This window comes from Vombatus ursinus, unplaced genomic scaffold (genome assembly GCF_900497805.2).
Source record: "Vombatus ursinus unplaced genomic scaffold, bare-nosed wombat genome assembly UNPS02014841.1, whole genome shotgun sequence".
NCBI classification, from domain to species: domain Eukaryota; kingdom Metazoa; phylum Chordata; class Mammalia; order Diprotodontia; family Vombatidae; genus Vombatus; species Vombatus ursinus.
The window spans coordinates 27,615,499-27,629,512 of NW_020954619.1; the positions used below are offsets into that span (position 1 = coordinate 27,615,499).

Below are 14,014 nucleotides of genomic sequence, written 5' to 3' on the forward strand. Positions count from 1 at the left end.
ATAGATAGATAGATAGATAGATAGATAGATAGATAGATAGATAGATAGATAGATAGATAGATAGTTAGATAGATAGATGCATGGATTGGGTGGATGGATGGATGGATGAATGGACAGACAATTGTATTTCAATATACCTGGTTTCCTTTATAATCTTATAAATTTTATTTTATACCATTAAAAGCATTATTCTGAGAAGGGGTCAGTAGATTTCACCAAACTGCTGAAAGTGTTCATGACACAACCATCTGCTTTAGATGATTGTAACTGTCTTTAAGAAATATAGATGCTGGGGGGAAGGGGGGCTCTGCAGAGCTGACCTATGCAAAATTATAATTAAATTAAATGTGAATTCAAACACCAAACTAGAAAAATCCCTAAACTTAATTACTTTATGGCTCTGTCATAGTCTTTGCCTATGACACAGTTACTTGCTCCAAGAAATTTCCTTCATCAAAGGAGGAGTTGGTCATTTTACAACTAGATAATAGTAATACTAATAGACCTATTTATATAACTTAAGGTTTGCTAAGTCCTTTACATACATTATCTCCTTTAATCCTCATGAGAATTCTGTGAGGTAAGTGCTATAGCTATTATTATCTGCTTTTTTACACTTCCTCAGCTTTAAGGAGCTGAGAAAAGTGAATCTGACTGGCATATGACTTTCCCTGACTTGTGCAACCAGCATGTAGCTGAATCAGAATTTAAGCCCAGATTTTCCCTGTTCACACTCGTGCACCACCTATTACATTGAGCTGTCTTTATAAAATGTCATTTGGCTTCAATGAAAGAAAACAGACATAAACTGAAAATGAAAACTGTTGTTTTGGAAATAACACGTTCTGAATTAGAACAAAAGCTATCAGATGTGTGCTTGAAAGTTCATTTTGTTTCTAAGGAAATATAAATGTATTGCCTTCCATCCTAAAATAGTCTTCTTTAATTTGAAAAACTACTACATAAGAATCCTTCTTCTGAAGACAGGTTTGAATTAAGTGTCTGTTGCTCTACTACTTATTTTTTTTCTACTTTTGTGGAATTAAGCTTTTGGGAAATTTGTTTGAAAAAAGATTTATTTTGTTTTCAAACTTTTAACAGTTATCATACAAATTATCTGACAAATTCCAATGTTCAGGAATTCTTTTCAAGTAGTGGAGAAAACCAATTTTTAGCACATCTATACATATGTACTACATTTACAATGTAGCATGCATGGAGCAGTAAAATAATACATAAAATAATTTACTGTATAATAACCAACTGAAAACTATTTTAAAATACCTACTGAATACCCAGAATCATTTTAGTTACAATAAGGTACACTAAAAATTATGAAAAGCTTTATTGGCCATCAGGAAACATAGTGCAATTAAGGCAAAGTTTTATTTTATTTATTAAACTTTAGTAAATTAAACATTTAAAGAAAGTGACATCTGATAGCTATTTGTACTTATTGATTACCATGTAATTATTACTTATTGAGCTTAGCTTTTATTTTTAATCCTCTTAACTGAATTTTGCCCTTTCTATGGACTTTTAGCACCATGTGGTGGACATTTGACAGCATCCAGTGGGGTTATTTTACCACCAGGATGGCCAGGATATTATAAAGACTCTTTAAATTGTGAATGGGTCATTGAAGCAAAACCAGGACATTCCATCAAGATCACTTTTGATAGGTAAGCATTTTTTTCATTGTTGTACCAAAATTAAAAAAAATAGACAGTGGTGAAATGTTGTGGTTAACATGTAAGCTCTACAATCAAGGACTTTTTGATTCACTCTCTCCAATTTTTTTCTATTTGTATTACATTGCTTTTTACCTTACCATGGCTGTGTCTTTTGACATAACACTTGGAGTATATTTTCACTAATCCATCAAAAAACTTACCACTGGAATTCACATGTGTAACACTGAGTGAAACAACTTTTGTTGCTCCTTGTATTTTATTCCTACTGTACACAGTACTTCAGACATTCTGTCCAGTAACTCTACACAGGGAATAGTGGCTATACAGAAAGCTGTTCTCTACATTTTTCAGTGCCTGTCTGCATTGGAGATAGATGGTAAAGAAATATTTTCCCATAATTTACATTTGCACTTTAATCCAACTCTTATTGGGAAGCTATGGAGAACCATTAACACATTGTTGGTATTCTAGGACACGTTATTCAATTCCACTATGTGTTTCCAAAAATTTGATTGTCAGCTCAAGAAAGTCCCTCTCATTGGGATCATGTTCCACACTGAAAAAACTAAAGACCAAAGATGATAGAATATCAGTGCTGTATCTGATATTAAAGATCACAGAGTTCAATCTCATTTTTTTTTTTGGTGAGGCAATTGGGGTTAAGTGACTTGCCCAGAGTCACACAACTAGTGAGTGTTATGTGTCTGAGGCCAGATTTGAATTCAAGTCCTCCTGACTCCAAGGCTGGTGCTTTGTCCACTGTGCCATCGAGCTGCCCCACCCATCTCATTTTAAAGTTAGGGAGCCTGACATCCAGATAGGCTAATGATTTGCCCAAGGACAAAATAGGTTTCAAGTAACAAACAGGAATTGATTAGATTAGAAATGACCACATGTCCACATATCATCATGGACATTATATTCTAAGGGAAAATTCCTATTGCCAGAATTTAAAACAGATAATAAGGCTATGAAATCTGAGCTTTGATATTCCTCTATCTATACTGGTTTGAGAGGTTTTTATTTTTGAAAGAAAAAAATAATTTGCTTTTGCATATTTAATGAAAGAAATTTTTAATTTATATAGAGGTATGAGGCTATGAATATAGAATGTTGTATATACTGTCCAACAAGATTGCTGTGTTGATTGGTCCTATGGAATTTTTCCTTTGTTAAGAAATGTTTCAGTGGCAGAGTTATAGGGAGACATGACTGTGGTATAAAAACAAAACACATCCATAAACGTTTTTGTTCCTAAAGATATTTGGACTTTGGTTCTTCTATCCAGTGTCTTGATTACTATGTTCCAGCACATGATCATAATGTTTTTGTTATGAATTTAATCATTAACAAATACCAATATTTCAGTATACAAAAATGAACAAGAGAATTTTGTAAGAAATTGTGAACCTTTGTTCCACACCATTTTTAAAAGAAGTATATGAATATATGAATATACATACATATACATATCTATATACATATGTATATATACATTTCTATGCTGAGATTTTATATCTATCGGTGTGTATATTATGTATAATATATATAGAAATATATATTATGTATACATAGAAATATATGCATAGTTTAACAATGTTGATTTGTTGTCTGGACTATACATAATAGTTTTTAAATGATGTTTTACTAATTTGTGTATTATAGAATTGGCTTCCGTGAAATACTATTGTAGTCTGCAAAGTATAATATGTCAATAATCAATAAAAATTTATTGTTTACTATGTGTCAGGCATTGTGCTCAGCACTGGAAATACAAACACAGATAAAAAGAAATATATACTCTGCCATCAAGGAACTTACAATCTGATTGGGGAAGAGAACACACAAAGAAGCTTAAAAAGAGAGACGCAGGAAAAGGTGCCCAGAGATGGGGCATGGCGGAGAGGTCCAAAGAAGTCCAATATCAATGCAGTTGTTGGGAAACAGGAAGAATACAATGGCCCCCTTTCTTAGATGGAGCTTTGGGAGATAATGACTCTGCCATGTTCTGGGAACAAAGAACCCAGAGAGAGAGCAGGAGAGAGGGAGAGAGGGAGAGAGGGAGAGAGGGAGAGAGAGAGTGTGAGTTGGAGGGAGGGAGGAAGGAAGAAAGGAAAGAAGGAAGAGCCAGTCAGGTTCCCAGCAGCTCATCAAATTTAAGCAATTTGGTGAAAATCATATACTCGTATTCTAATTCAGCAATTAATTTATGCTCAATTTTCTATTGTAATAGAATAGTCTATGAAATAACACAGATATATTTACTTTTTTCTATTTACTCTCTTTTTTCCCTAAGCATAGTGTTTTCCCCATACCTACCTGAATCCTTTTCCAAGATACCCCTACCACAGTGTCTGCCTTCAAAAGCAACATGCACTCTGCAGTAGTGCATTGATCATAGTCTCATTCAAAGAGACTTGCAGAAGGAAACATTACATCATACATAAAGCCATATTGTGCCACGGTTACAGGGCAGCCAGATTAATGAACAGAAATATAATTTCACTCAAATATTTTCAAATTGTGCATCAAGGTCATTGTAGAACTCTATGTGTTAACATGCCAAACAATGAAAAGAATTCAGCTTTTCTAGTTCTGAACATTATCCAGGGGATCTGCCAACTGAGCTGAGAACAGTATTTGAAATTCAGCCTTGGTCATAGCTTTCACTAAAAAAGAGAGGGAAAATCTGAAAACATGAGAGTGAGAATAACCAGCAGAGATTTCATTTCATGCTTAGTCATCCCTCAAGAACTAGAACTCAGCAACCTGAGAATCACTGTATCTTTAGAGGAAATACTAAAGAGAAAAAGATAAAGTTGGCCCCCTTCTGTCACCAAATGTTCCAGGCTGTGACCTGGTTCTGGTTCAGCCATGTGGTATTAAACATAATTTTTTTTCCACCTCCAAACCACTGTAACAAAGGTCAGGCACTAGTCTAGCAAAAAGAAAAAAAAAATATTTGTACAAAAAAGAGTCTGTAATTGGTTGAATAGATACCTGGGTACCTTTATTCTAAAGAGCCCAGCAGCACTAATATCCTGTGAGGCTTTCAGTCAGCTTGACTCATTTTCTGCTTTAGATCTTCCTATATTCCTGCTCTGGAGTTAAACAGGATAGATTTTTTTAGAGAGTTAGTACCACAAAGCTTTTAAAGAACTCCTATGTGAATTTGGGCAAACCACTTAACTCCTTGGGCCTCAGTTTCCTCATTTTTAAAATGAGGGGATTGGATGTAAGGCCCCTTCCAGCTCTAGTTCTGTGATTCTATTATCTTGGTTAAAAGACATCAAATGAGTTGGATTCACATGATGGAATAAGCTATTCCCTGAGAATGTTAGATTTTTTCAGGAGCTGTGCTGGCTCTTCAAGGACTACAAGACTCCATTTAGGAAATTGCCTCATTGCCCTTGAATGCTGTCTTCATTGCTTGGAATGGTGCCCAAGTGGCCAGAACTTTATAAAAAAAATTATGTGGCACTAGATTTTCTTGATGTGTTGATTACTTCCTGCAACAAAAGTTAAGCACTTAAAGGAAGCCATGTTGACTTTTGCAAGTTAATAGGGCATCTTGTAGTCTCTGAAATACTTGTTTATCAAATGGCATCCTAATACCCTGAAAGATTTAATACAACTTTAGAAGACTCAGAAACCACTTTTTTTTAAATATTCATTTAAAAAAAAAAGTTCTCTTATAAGCTCTGAACTCCTGCCTTTCTTAAAGATGCACAGTTTTTAAGTTGTTCATGGTAATGGTAAATAGGTGATCATGAAATACCATTGTTAAAATTTACAGCACAAGCTAAACTAGCTTGGAATTTTTCAGGAGGTACTCTTGAGGGATTCCTGAATAGGTTCAATTATATTTATTTTTAACATCTAGGAGGCACAGTGGGTAGAGCACTGAGCATGGAGTCAAGGATACTCATTCTTCTGAGTTCAAATCTGGCCTCAGACATTTACTAGCTATGTGACCCCAGGCAAGTCACTTAACCCTGTTTGCCTTAGTTTCCTCATCTGTAAAATGACCTGAAGAAGGAAATGGCAAGTCATGCCAGTATCTTTGCCAAGAAAACCTCAAAAAGAGTCACAGTCAGACACAACTGAAATGTCTTAGCAAAAAGAAAAAAATATTTTTATCTTGTATCGCTAAAAAATTGTTTTCTTTTGGTATTTTAGCCTTTTAGATAGCTCAATTTTAGAATAGATGGAAGTAAGACATTTTCCTTTTAGACATTGAATTGTGTTCAATAATTCTGTTTCATCAACACCAACAGTCACTCCCATACCTGCCCAAGACCATCATTTGACAAATGAGAAAATGGAAGTTAAGAAAAAGTGGGTAAGCAGCTTGTTTGCTTAGGGTACCATTGACAATTAATGGCAGAATTGATTTCAGAATTCAAATTTTATTATTTTTAATTATTAAGTAAAATGGATAGAGTGTCAAGCCAGAATTCAGGAAGGATCATCTTCCTGAGTTCAAAGCTGTCCTCAGATACTTACTAGCTGTGTGACCCTGGGCAAGTCACTTAACCCTGTTTGCCTCAGTTTCCTCATCTGTAAAATGGAGAAAGAAGTGGCAAACACTCCAGTATCTTTGCCAAGAAAACCCAAAAATGGATCATGAAGAGTTGCACGTGACTGAAATGACTGAACAACAATAATATCCTATTATTTGCTAGGTTATGAGAACAACCAAGATTAAATACAGCAGAGTTACTGTCATTAAAAAAACAACAACTTCAAATTAATATAGCACTTTGAAGTTTAAAAAGTACTTACCTCACAATGACTTTCTGGAGGACATAGCACAAGTATTACAATTCTAACTTTACAAATGAGGAAATAGTTAATCAGAGACCAAATGACTCACCAAAGACAGAATACATCTCTGAGTCATTTGGTCTCTGAGTCACATAGGTGAGTGACTTGGCTCAAGGTCATACAACCTGCACTGAGATGGGGACTCCCCACTAGTAGAATGCAAATTTCATGAGATTGTACATGCTTTGCTGGAAATAGCAGTGAGCAGTATAGAGGAAACATCCTGATTTTAGCTCCAGCATTTTTCCCTCTCCATTCCGATTTATCATTCTGTCCATTGCACCACATACTCAAATAGTCATATCCCTTCACACTATACCACACTGTCTTCTTCCAGGAGAACATAAATGTTTTCATATATATATATATATATATGTGTGTGTGTGTGTATGTATATACATGTACACACACATATATATTATATATATACACACACATATATATGAATATGTATGTATATATGTGTATATATGTATATATATAATGTATGACACATACACACATATATATATATTTGTTACATATCTGTATATCTACATCGTGTTACTCAATCACATATACACAAGTCATAGAATCATAGGACTTAGAACTAAAAGGAATGTTAGATATCATCCTATCTCCTCATTTTGCAGAGGAGTAAATTAAATGCCACAAAGGTAAAGTAAGTTGTTCAACGTCACTTGGCAAAGTCAAACTTAGAACCCAGGACTCCTGACTCTTGGTCCAGGGAACCTTCTCTATACTACATTGCCTCACTGTCATAAGCTTTCTCTGCTTCTCGCTGAAATTTGTTTCATATTTTCAGATTTCAGACAGAAGTCAATTATGACACCTTAGAAGTTCGAGATGGACCAGCTAATTCATCACCTCTGATAGGAGAATACCATGGGACCCAAGCACCACAGTTCTTGATCAGTACTGGCAACTACATGTACCTACTATTCACTACTGACAACAGTCGCTCAAGTGTTGGATTTCTCATTCACTACGAAAGTGAGTCTGTTTTGTTGTTGTTGTTGTTGTTTTCCTGTTTGAATTTCTCTCTCTAAAATGATAACCAAAAAGCAGGGGCTATAACATGGGCTTTATAGTTTTGTTCTCCTTTGTATTACGAAAATCTGTTAGGATTTTAAATCTGAAACGGAATTCAGCTGCTATATAGTCCAAGCTATTTCTCAAAAAAAATTCTCTCTAAACCATTTGCAAACAGTCTTTGCTTAAATGACCTTTCTTAAAATGGATAAGCTTTCCTGAATCAGAACATTCAACTTATTTATATCTCTAATTGTTCAAAAAGAAATTTTCCTTACATTAAATCTAAACCAGCTTTTCAGTACTTTCCACCTGTTGCCCCTACTTTTGTCATCTAAAATGAAGCACAAGTCTTCCAGCTGACTCCTTCAAATACTTGAAGGCAGGTATTATATCAGTCTTCTTGCCTTGTCTGAGCTAAACATTCCCATTTCCTTTAGCCAATCCTGGTATGCCATGGATCAAATGCTATTAGTAGTACTAGCTAGCTAGCATTTATATAGTATTTAAGGTTTACAAAGGAATGTGCAGCTTTCAGAGATTTGTTGTACAGCACTGCATTTGCTTACCTAGGTCAGAACACCTGCAAACATCAAGACCAGTTTGACAAAAATAATGGGGAAATTCAGAAGCTGCTAAGTGAAAAACAAGAACTCTGTAGGGTTTACCAGCAGGATAGTTCATCCATCTCTAAGAAAGTAGCATTTAATTCCATCAAAAGTAAAGTACAAGCAATGCTTAAAGAGGTGCCAGATTCTTGGCTGATAAGAAGGCAGATGAAATTCAGTTTTATGCTGATAGTAACAGTCCAATGTGCTTTTAGGATGCCCTGAAGGCTATTTATGGGCCAAAGACCTATGGTGCCTCTCAACTACTTAGTGCTGATGGAGCCACATTGATTAGTCATAAGGACATGATCCTGCAGAGATTGACTGAACACTTCCATAATGTTCTCAACAGACCATCATCAATCAATGCTGAAGCCATTAATCATTTACCTCAGGTTGAAATCAATCCCACCCTAACTGAACTTTCAACTGAGGAGGAAGTTTTGAATACCATTAGGCTTCTTTTGTGTGACAAAGCACCTGGTACTGATTCTATTCCAGCTGAGATTTACAAGGTAGGGGGTCCATTGCTCATACAAAAGCTGACTAAAATTTTCTGGGTTATATGGCAAAGGAGGTTATCCCCTAGGAGTTCAAGGATACTTCCATTGTCCATCTCCATAAAGGTAAAGGAAATAGATGTGCCCTATGAATCACAGGGGGTCTCTCTCTCTAAGTCAATGCTGGCAAGATTCTTGCCAAAGTCCTCCTTAATAGGCTGATCCTTCATGTGGAAGATGGTCTTCTACATGAGAGCCAGTGTGGCTTCAGAAAGTGTGGAAGAAAGGTCAATAAAGTGCTTGCTGCTCAACAGCTCCAGAAGAAATGCCAAGAGCAGAACAAAAGTCTGCATACAATGTTTGTAGATCTGACCAAGGCCTTTGATACTGTCATTTGTGAGGGCTTATGGAAAATTATGTCAAAATGTGGTTGCCCAGGGAAGGTAATCAGTGTTGTATGTGAATTTCATGACAGCAAGCTTGCCTAGGTTATGGATAATGGACAATGCTCTTGCCCTTTCCCAATCACCAATGGAGTGAAACAAAGCTGTGTGCTTGCTCCCACGTTTTTTAGCATGATGCTTTCAGCCATGTTGTCAAATGCCTTCAATGAGGATGAACACGCCATCAGAGTCAGCTAGAGCACTGATGGTAAATTCTTCAGCTTGAAAAGGCCACAACCAAATCACTTCCATTTGAATTATCTTAGGAAGATTCTGAAGATCACCTGGCAGGATAAGATACCAAACACTGATGTACTTTCTCAATTTTAACTATTTAAAGAGCTAAAGGAGAACTTTAAACCTTCCAAAATGTAAATAGACTGTGTCCTCTATCCATGGACCAGATTAATAAAATCAGAGGGTTATAAAGTATGACTTTTAATTGATGAATTTTTTGGCCATGATAATGAAACAGATAATACAATACAGTGATCCTATGAAATCTATTTGTGAGATAATTAGGTAATTTGAAATTCTGCTAGAATAGTTATCTAAAGAGAATTAGAAAAGGCCTAATTAATGTTAATCTGTTAATCAGCAAGGATTTATTAGGCACTTATTATGTGTCTTGTATTGTGCTAGGCACTGGAGATAGAAAGACAAAGAATGGAATAATCTTTACTCTCAAAGAGCTTGTAATTTAATGAGGAAGACAAAGTGTGTGTGTGTGTGTGTGTGTGTGTAAATATACATACAAAGCAGTAATACATATTCACATATAAAACAGGAATGTATATATTCACATATATAGATATGTATGGCTATGTATGGATAAATATACATTACATATATCATACATATGTGTGGATATGTATGGATAAATGAGCTAAGAAATTTATGTTATATGTCTTTAAGGTGCTATGAGAATCATTTGGTTGTTTGTCATTTGGGAAGAGGCAGAGTATGATTGATGTTCCCTTTTCCCAGAAACAAGCTAAATTTAATTGCAGTATGAAATATATTTTACAATTTTTAAGAATCGTATACATGTTATACTTCTTCATCACTGTTCTACTAAATGTGTTTATGCAATTATACTTAGGAGCTCCCCAAAGGATTCATCTTCCAAACACCTTAGCACGGCATTCAAGGCCCTCCAAAATCTGGTTCCCATTTCAGCCTTTCAACCTGATACTAGACCCAACTTGTATTCTGTATTCCAAAAAATCCCTACCTAGCCAGTCTATACCACTCACTGGATTTGGAGTCAGAGAAGCTGTGTCTAAATCCTGGCTGTAATATATTTTACCAGCGTTATCCAGAAAAAGTCATTTAAGCTCTTTTGGGTTTAGTGTTTGTTTGTTTTTTTCCATTTGTAAAAAACTAGTCCTCTGGTGAGGCAGCCAGGTGGCCCAATGTCTAAAGTGCTGGGCCTGAAATTAGGAAGACTCATCCTACTGGATTCAAACCAGACACTTATTAGCTATGTGACCTTGGAATTGCAACCAGTCTAGTGTCTTTGCCAAGAAAATTCCCAAACTTCAAGAGTCAGGCATGACTGAATGACTAAAGGATACCAGTAGTCCTCTGATGTGGAATTTATCCTTAATTTTTCTCACCATTCAGTCAACAAGTACTTAATAAGCACTTACTAAGCACATTGTACATGTTTTACCTCCTTGTCTAATTTACACTATTTTCTCCCCTTATTGCATGTAGTACTCTCCTAATAATCTGAAACAAATGAATGAATGAAAGAAGAAAAGAAGGAGGGGAAAGGTAATGGGAAAGGGACATAGAAAGGATAGGCTAAAGAAATTTGTCAGGCTCAAAAGAGATATCAGCAATCTCCATCTTAAGTGAAAATTTTTATTTTCATAATCACAGATTTTGAGAGTTGAAAGGACCTCAGTAGCCACTTCATTTAAACAATATTCCACACAATAATATTCCCAATGGGTGGTTTTCTAGTTTCTTCTTGAAGATCTCCAAGGAGAGGGAAGCCACCGCCTCTTAAGGCAGTCTACTCAACCTTTGACTGATTCAAAGTGTTAGGAAGTTTTCTTCCTGACAAAGTGGAAGGCAAGAATGGGAAAATGTGAAAATCTGGGTGTTTATTTGAAATTAACTATAGTACACAGAAATGTATGAAAGAGCCAATGCCTTAGTTATTTTTTGTTATATTAGAGTTCCTAAGAAGTAGCAAAATGATTTTATTGATGTTGTTTTGTCTACCTGGGGCTAGAGGTCCTAATGAGAAGCCAATGGCTGATCAGGTAGGTAAAAGAGAGAGAAAACAATCTATCTACTGTCTAAGCAAACCCTTAAATCAACATGAATTGTCAACATTACTGGCCCAATAACTGTCTTTTAAATTTTTTTCATCTCTTTTATGCTAGAGCAACTAACCTGGTAAGTGCTTTGAGTGCTTTTCTGCCCTAGAAACTGTTTTTATAAAAGCAGATAAATAGCTAGAGAAGGGAGAAGTATCTAGGGAAATCCAAATTTACCCCCCAATTAGTATTAAATTGGGCATACCTCACTGCATTCGATTGATGTGCCTAAATTTGAAATAGAGTACACATACTTTAGCTTGCATGATGAGCTTAAATTGCTTTTGTTTGGTTGACTGGATCCACTGGGTCAATCATTCAAGCAGTCTTCTGCCCCAGTTCCTCCAATTATGGGCATCCTGCCCTGAATAGATATTAAAGATACTTAGAAGCTGTACATATATAGCACATCTCCAGTGGTTTAAATGATGTTACAAGATCTACTTGGATAATATTTTAAATGATGTTGAAATTTTAAAAAACAAAATAATATTGAAACTATTAAAAATTTCCCCCCAAAAAAATCTACAATACATATTTCAAAGTATTGCTTAAACTGAATTTAAATGGAAAGAATAAAGAAATCTTGTTTCTATTTATCTTGTGGTTTGTCTTTTTTTATGTAATAAAACATTTGTAAACTTGTAAACTGTAAACCTCTTTTTGTTATTATTAAATTCATTTTAATACATTTAGTTTTGCCTTTTGCCATGAGCCAAAAAGGGGGTGGTGGAGGGTGATAAATCATAAATTGCAAACTCTAAGAGACCTCAGAGCCTTATTTCATTTTATAGGTGAGCAACTGAGGCCCACACAGGTGAAATGATTTGCCTTAAGTCTAATAGATAGTATATGCCAAAGGAGAGATTTGAACCAGAGCTCCCTGACTTCAAAACAAGGGCTCTTTCCATGCTATCAAATCCTTGATTTTAGATAGAAGTATGCTTATTGGAAATTATTTTTTTCATGACCTTTCACCCTTCCCAATACATTGCCCCAGTGGATATAGACATATTAAACTACTAAAGAAAACATTCTTTACTTTCATATGGTACTTTTTGTTAGGTTAGCCTACTGTGTACCAGGCACTATGCTAAGTGCTCAAGATACAAAGAGATCAAGAAAAAAAACCAGACCCTGCCCTCAAGGAGATTACAATCTAATGGGAGAAACATTATGTAAGCAAATATATACAAAGTAAGCTATATATAAGATAAAAAGGACATCATTAACAGAGGGAAAGCACTAGAATTAAGAGAGGGTGGGGACAGCTTTCAGTAAAAGATGGCATTTTTAGTTGGAACTTAAAGGAAACCCAGGAAGCCAGTAGATCAAGCTGAGGAGGAAGGGATTTCCAGACATGGGGGACAGCCAGAAAAAAGATACCTGGAGTCAAAAGATGGAGTGTATTGTTTGTGAAATATCCAGGAAGCCAGTATCACTGTATCAAAGAGAACATGATGTGGAATAAGCTTTAAGAAGACTGGAGGGGCAACTAGGTGGCACAGTGGATAGAGCACTGGCCCTGAAGTCAGGAGGACCTGAATTCAAATCCAGCCTAAGACAAAACACTTGACACTTACTAGCTATGTGATCCTAGGCAAGTCACTTAACTCCAATTGTCAAAAAAAAAAATAGACTAGAAAGGTAGAAAGGGACTAGGTTATGAAGGGCTTTGAATGCCAAACAGAATATTTTGTATTTGATTCTGGAGACAATAGGAAGCCACTGAAGTTTATGGGGGAGGGGATAGCATGATATGATCAGACTCACATTTTAGGAAAATTACTTTGGTGGATGAGTGGGGTATGAATTACAGTGGGAAGAGATTTGAGGCAAGCAGACCCATTAGCAGACTATTGCCATAGTAGAGATATGAGATGATGAGTACCTGCACTCTACAGAGTGGTAGAAGCATCAGAAGAGAGAAGGGGGCATATCCTAGAGATGTTGCAAAGGTGAAATTGACAGATCTTGGCAATAGATTGGATATGGTGGGTTGGAGGGTTTGATGAGAGGTAGTGAGGAGTCCAGAATGACTCCTAGGTTGCAAGCCTGAGAGAGTGTAATAACTTTGGAGAGAGCAGTTGCTGTGATTGGAAGCTAATTATAATGGGTTAGTACTAGAGCAGGAGTGGGGAAGCTGCAGCCTCAAGGCCACATGTGGCCTTCTAAGTCCTCAAGTGCAGCCCTTCAATCCAAACTTCATAGACCAAAGCCCCTTAATAAAAGGATTTGTTCTGTATTGGACTCAATCAGAAGGCCACACTCAAGGACCTAGAAGGCTACATGTGGCCTCAAGGGCATAGATTCCCCATCCCTGTGGGAGGAGAGAAAGAGGAGGCACCTATTATAGATGAGCTTTTTTTGAGAAGTTTAGCTACAAAGGGCAGAAGAGATACAGTAGGGTAGTCCAGATGGCAGGATCAAGTGAGGATTTTTTCAGGATGGGGGAGACATGAACATACTTGTAGGTAATAAAGCAGACAGGGAGAGATTGAAAATATGTGAAAGTATGGGGATGATAGAGGAGACAATCTGTTGGAGGAGATGAGATGGAATGGGTTTACTGGAACG

General features: G+C 36.1%; 1 protein-coding gene across 1 annotated transcript in view; it reads left to right on the forward strand.

Annotated features, from left to right (window-relative positions):
• Nucleotides 1-14,014, forward strand: part of CSMD1 (CUB and Sushi multiple domains 1) — a 2,488,924-nt gene that overhangs the window by 1,888,987 nt on the left and 585,923 nt on the right. Inside the window, exons 16-17 of the mRNA XM_027840340.1 lie at nt 1,544-1,682; nt 7,327-7,514. Of these exons, the coding sequence (XP_027696141.1) occupies nt 1,544-1,682; nt 7,327-7,514 (327 nt within the window). The remainder of the gene's footprint in view (nt 1-1,543; nt 1,683-7,326; nt 7,515-14,014) is intronic.